Source organism: Durio zibethinus, chromosome 6, assembly GCF_047325235.1.
Source record: "Durio zibethinus cultivar Kanyao isolate XHJ-2024 chromosome 6, ASM4732523v1, whole genome shotgun sequence".
Taxonomy (NCBI): Eukaryota; Viridiplantae; Streptophyta; class Magnoliopsida; order Malvales; family Malvaceae; genus Durio; species Durio zibethinus.
In genome coordinates, this window is record NC_143167.1 from 1,459,128 (window position 1) to 1,464,926 (window position 5,799).

Below are 5,799 nucleotides of genomic sequence, written 5' to 3' on the forward strand. Positions count from 1 at the left end.
TATATAGCACAACATACAATATAATTGCATGCAAAAATAATTTACTCTCAAAATTCTTTGTCGTTAATTCTCACGAGAAATTTTGAAACTATTACTCCGCATGTCAATATTTTATTTAAATCATGACATATATTTATGCTTTCTTAAGTCAGTTGATTATTATTAAAATAATTAATCAACTTACTGAAATAAATATTAATCATTCCATACTTCCTGTGTAATTAATAATTTGATTTTTGTACGAACCGGTCATATGGGCATTTCGTATCTTACTGCGTGCCCATGCAGACGCAAACATTGCATTTTTGGAGCTTTGAATGTTGGTTGCTCATTTTGTATTAAAACAACTGCCCATGTAGTTGGTGAAGGTTGTATGCTTAGATTGTAAATTACTAGCTTGGAAGATCAATCTAAAACATTAGTACTTCACTTGTTTTAATTTTTTGATTGATTTCTTATTTATCTTTGGATTTAATCGTATACTACTAATAGGCTATTTTTGTTGTTAATATCAACTTGTGATGATAAGAATAGTTGAAATGTTATAGCCAAAATCAAGAAGCTGCTTTTGGTTTATTTTGGTAGACAACAGAAATAAAATCCATATTCAAGCAAGGGCAGCAATTTGGAGTTTTTTAGACGGAAAATTAAGAGGGGAAAGAAAGAGAAAGACGACCAACAACTAGGAAGCTGACCATGTAGTTGAGGTGCCTTATGCTTCATTTCTATTTATTTATTTAATTTTGCCTAAGTGATCTTATGCATCATTTTAAGATTGGGAATGGGCGTGGGTGCTGAACATTCCAGGATAGAGGAAGCAATTCACTGTCATCCCCCCATCAATGCAAATAGTCTGCCCTGTCATATAAGAGGCTGCTGGTAGGCACAGGAATCCCACCAAGGATGAGACTTCTTCTGGCTTTCCAACCCGTCCCATCGGAGTTCGGGCGATGATAGCTTCCGAGAAATTCTCAATGAGCTGCAAGAAAGGAGAATGAAACCAACAATAACTGAGATATTTCAAACCGAGGAAAACAATTACTTATAACAGTGAGTATTTTACAGTTTGAGGAACAGAATTGCATGCTTTAATGGATTGTAACCTTTCCAATTTATTTATGGAATCTAGCCATAGTGGTCCTAAATATATACTTTTTAATTATCTGAAAATATAAACAATCAATATTCGCTTTGAATATCCTTGTTGATCACTGATCTGAATGGTATGATAATGCTGATATAAACATAAAGAGAGTAAACATGGGGAAAAAATATATATATTTTTACAGGTTCTGCAAGGGGAGTTCGGATGCACCAAGGTGCAACAGAGTTAACCCTTATATTGTCCTTTGCCCACTCACATGCCAAGTATTTTGCAAGTTGGTTCATGGCTCCTGAAAACAATGGAATTAATCACATCTCAAATCAATCTTCAAAGATAAAATCACTCAACTATATGCATGCAGTAAAGGTTTTATTTGACAAGAATAAAAGAATACTACACCTTTTGTTGCTCCATATACAGATCCAATATTTACTGATACCACACCAGCAACTGAAGACAGAAAAACAATATTTCCTGCCCCAGAAGCTTTCAAAAGAGGATATGCAAGTTGGCAGAAGTTGTAAGCAGACTCAAAATTTGTCCCCATGAGAAATGAGAAATCTTCATTTGTCACCTCTGAAGTCGGCTTCGAGAAAGTTGTCCCCACATTGTTAATCTAGAACCACTCCATTTCAATTTGGCGTATTAGAACCATAAATTTCTCATTAGCAAAAACTCAGTGCATATTAGTGCGGTTTGGCAGTTATTAGTCATTACCAGAAGAAAGAAACATAATGGATATTTTTACTTACAAGGATGTTGAGTTTCCCATCAAATTCAGACGAAACAGTGTTTATTAGCTTCTCTCTTTGGGCCTTGGATGATACATCACAGACTGAACCAGTAACCTGGAAACCTTTTGCTTCCCAGTCAAGTAAGCATTTGTTGAGTTCAGTTTCAGTCCTGGAGCATGTGTGTATTCTTGCGCCAAGTTCAGCTAATTCCTCTACGATAGCATACCTGATCATTGCAGTTTTTTAAATGTTTGTGATTTGAATTTTGTAATATTTAATTTTAATATAAATTATATTGTGGTTTGATGAGAATCAAGATTATTAAGATGTCAATTTAATCAAATCGTATCGAACACTTAATTTCAGAAAACCATAATAACATGAAAAAAAGAGAGAGAAGGAGAAACAAAGTATTACCCGATTCCTTTGGTTCCACCAGTGACAAGAGCAGTCATGCCATGAAGTGACCATCTGTTTTTCCTGCTACTCCTTCTATCTGCTGCCTCGGCCATTCTCACCGGTTTTTTCTACCTAGTTAGTTCTCCCTTCTCTTGATCTGTTGGCTTCAGTTATTGGAGGGGAGGGGGTTGGAGGGGTTTTTTATTTTGCCCCGTCACTCAATATTAATAATGAGTTGGTTGAAACCTCCACAATTACCATAAATGATCAAGTGGGCTTGTCTTCATTACTGTACGTCTTCATTATTTCTTTTTGGCTGTCTTGCTGTTATTATTTTTTTAGCTAACTCGTTTGACTTCTTGGGATTTGGGGAAAAAAGCTTTCAGGCTTGATTTTGATGCCGAGGTATAATTAGCAACCAAAAAGCCACCAAAAAATCAAGGTAAAATTCAAATGACCAAACGAGAGGTATGGTTAGACTACATCTATTGCGTCGAAACTTATCTTGTCACTAGAGCTTTTAGATTAAATTTTCCACCGTAGTCATATTTTCGAATATTACTCACACTTTTTTTATGCTTAATGTACAGTGTTCTTGGTTTACATTATATTTTTTTAAAGTTTAAATAAATTTATTATATCAAAATTTTAATCTAATATTTTTAATAATAATTTTTTTCTTATAACAAATCATTTCATCATCACCTCTATTTTTATATCCAAAATATATTTTACCATTAGTTTAAATTTCACCATTGCAATAATGAATATCATTTTTATTGTTATTTTTAATTTCATCAAAATTAATTTCATTGAATATTCAAATTGACTCTTAATTATCTAAAAAAATTAATAATGTTTTTCTTGTAAAGACCTAAAGTTATGATAGTTTAAATCATCAATTATATGTTTTTATAGATGTAAAATAGATTGTATTTTATATATTTTAATCTTATTACTTATGTTATCTCTTTCTTTCTTTTAATGACATGTGCGTTATAATATAATAAAATTATTATTATTATTATTATTATTATTATTATTATTATTATTATTATTATAGAAATAAAATAATAGTCATGATATTAAATTAAATTGAAAAGCTAAACTAAAATTCAAAAAGCAGATAAATATAAAAAATCTGAAAATAAAGTTCCAAAAGAGAAATAAATATCTAACCCTTCTATTTTTTTATTTAGAATTAAGATATATTGATCTTCAATTTTATTAATTTTTGAGGTAATTGATTGTCTTTTTTTCTTTGTTGTAATAGTCAAGGTTGTCCTTTTTCTTTGTTGTTTCTTGCAATTAAATAAAATAATTTTGTAAATATCATTCCATGAAATTAAATTAAAATTATGTTAATAAATTGTTACATTGTCTTCAAAGTACTTAATTCATATTGATATTTCACTTGTTTTATGTAAAGTAATTAAAATGCTTTTTTTTTTAATCGATGACTTTCATTTTTTATGACTTTCACCTCTTTATTATTGATATTCGTTATGCTTTGAATTAATATACAATGATTTTCAGAATTAAATCAAATAAATTTATTAGTATTTATTGTAGAAAGCAAATAACAATATAAAAATGAAGATGATGTTTTTGAATTGAAATTAATCAAATTTAAGTTTCATGTACATATAGTCCAGGAGGACAGAGCTAGGGATAAGGAAAGAACAAGATTATAATTTGACACCCCAAATTTAATTGCAATTTGTAAGCAAAATGTTTTCTGTTCTTTCTTGTTAAATTGAGAATTGAAATTTCATGGTTTTCATCATTTCATCATACGACTTTTTAAATTAATATATTAATGATTATCATCATCGTTTATCATTTGTTTTTTACCTTGTTTATTAAAAATTAATCTTTAATTTACGTCAGATTTTCACGCCCAACTAAAATTTCTTGTTTCGTACTCGATAGTGTTGTCATGTTGAAATGACTGCTCACTAAAAATTCTAGTTCCTTCCTTGGTAGCCCATATTTGAGTTGTCACGTTGAAATTAATGCTAGTCGAATTCAAATGAATTCTCAAAATCTTATCGGTATTTGCAAGCTTTCGAAAACAAATAACTTTTTGTATTTGATATTATCATAATTCAAATTTTGATTACTGTAATTGAAAATCTTATCCTTTTTCGTGTGCAAGTTGTCATGTAAATCGAATTCTTTTTGTCCTATTTGAAGGGTTAAAGATTATGTTACTTTTGTTTAAACACAGCATCTTCCATCTCAAATTATAACATTTTCTGCCGCAGCTAATGAAAACGAATATTAATGCATTAGGTAGCCAGAAGATAAAAGAGAGATCAATTCAAATTCGTTTTCAATAATTTCACAGAACACTGCAAAAGAACAGATTGATAGATTTCCTCTGTTAAATCCATATAGAAGAATATGATCTCCATGTTCCAAGCACTGTATCAACCCTATCATACATGTTGAATGGGAAAAAACAGGTCTCTCAAACTTGAAAATGAGAACATGGTATATAGAGACAAGTATTAAAGCTGTCCACCTGGACAGTAATTCAGCCTTTGTAATGCATGGTTTATCATGCACGTTCTTTGGAAGGAAATAATCTGCCCTGTTATGAAAGAGGCTGACCATGTAGTTGAGGTGCCTTATGCATCATTTCTATTAATTAATTAATTTATTTTTGCCGAAGTGAACTTATGCATCATTTTAAGATTGGGAATGGGCGTGGGTGCTGAACATGCCAGGAAAAAGGAAGCGATTCACTGTCATCCCCCCATCAATGCAAATAGTTTGCGCTCTCATACAAGAAGCTGCTGGTAGGAACAGGAATCCTACCAAGGATGAGACTTCCTGTGGCTCTCCAATCTGTCCCTGTTAGGCTAAATAGTCACAATCCAATCACATCAAAAGAAGTTAAATCAAATAATCAATCAATCATACAAAAGACAATAATTTAATATGGTTTGGTACAATAAACCTATGTCCACATATGAGAAATAAGGTCTATTAATTGTAGAGAATTACAAACATATATAAAATCAATCTCACTCATAACCAATACCCATAGACCTTCTCAATTTTCTCTAGTCCTATAGAGTATTCTCGATTCAAACAAACATATACCCATATGCACTCATGCATCATATCTATGTGGACCATCTCAATCTCTTTTAGTCCACTCACATACACCATAACTATGTGGACCCTAATCATGTAGAGATTTCACCTATTTATAACCACAAAAACTTTCCTATAATCTTTTTCTTCTTATAATTCTTCTTTTGCAAGTCTTTTAATCCATCAAGTAATATCTAGCCAATCTCAAGCAAATTTATTATGGGATTTGAGTTACTATTCTCAACTATCTTCACCTTGACATATTTAATCATATAAAGACGTTATCTGTTTATAACCATACAAACTTACCTATCAAGAATCCTTTTCTTCTTAGAATTCATTTCCTATAAGTTTTTTTGTCAATTAAGTAATATCTAGCAAATCCTAAATAAATCTGTTATAGGATTTGAGTTACTATTTTTAACAATCTTTTACCTTGACTCAAATTTTATTAAA

General features: G+C 30.8%; 1 protein-coding gene across 1 annotated transcript; it reads right to left on the minus strand.

Moving 5' to 3' along the window:
- Window positions 1-522: 522 nt before the first annotated feature.
- Window positions 523-2,446, minus strand: LOC111285017 (tropinone reductase homolog At2g29290-like). Its single transcript, XM_022874225.2, has 5 exons — window positions 2,257-2,446; window positions 1,858-2,065; window positions 1,505-1,721; window positions 1,288-1,394; window positions 523-979 (listed from the first exon to the last, which is right to left on the minus strand). The coding sequence occupies exons 1-5, from the start codon at window positions 2,349-2,351 to the stop codon at window positions 770-772; spliced, it is 837 nt and encodes a 278-aa protein (XP_022729960.1). The 5' UTR covers window positions 2,352-2,446; the 3' UTR covers window positions 523-769.
- Window positions 2,447-5,799: the final 3,353 nt, after the last annotated feature.

What these genes read in the sequence shown, in the direction of transcription:
- LOC111285017 (XM_022874225.2), bottom strand. Translation starts at nt 2,351, where the DNA reads ATGGCCGAGGCAGCAGATAGAAGGAGTAGCAGGAAAAACAGATGGTCA. An exon ending in TGTATATGGAGCAACAAAAG is followed by an intron (nt 1,395 to 1,504) that starts GTGTAGTATTCT and finishes CATTGTTTTCAG; the next exon opens with GAGCCATGAACCAACTTGCA. An exon ending in GAACTCCCCTTGCAGAACCT is followed by an intron (nt 980 to 1,287) that starts GTAAAAATATAT and finishes CCTTTCTTGCAG; the next exon opens with CTCATTGAGAATTTCTCGGA.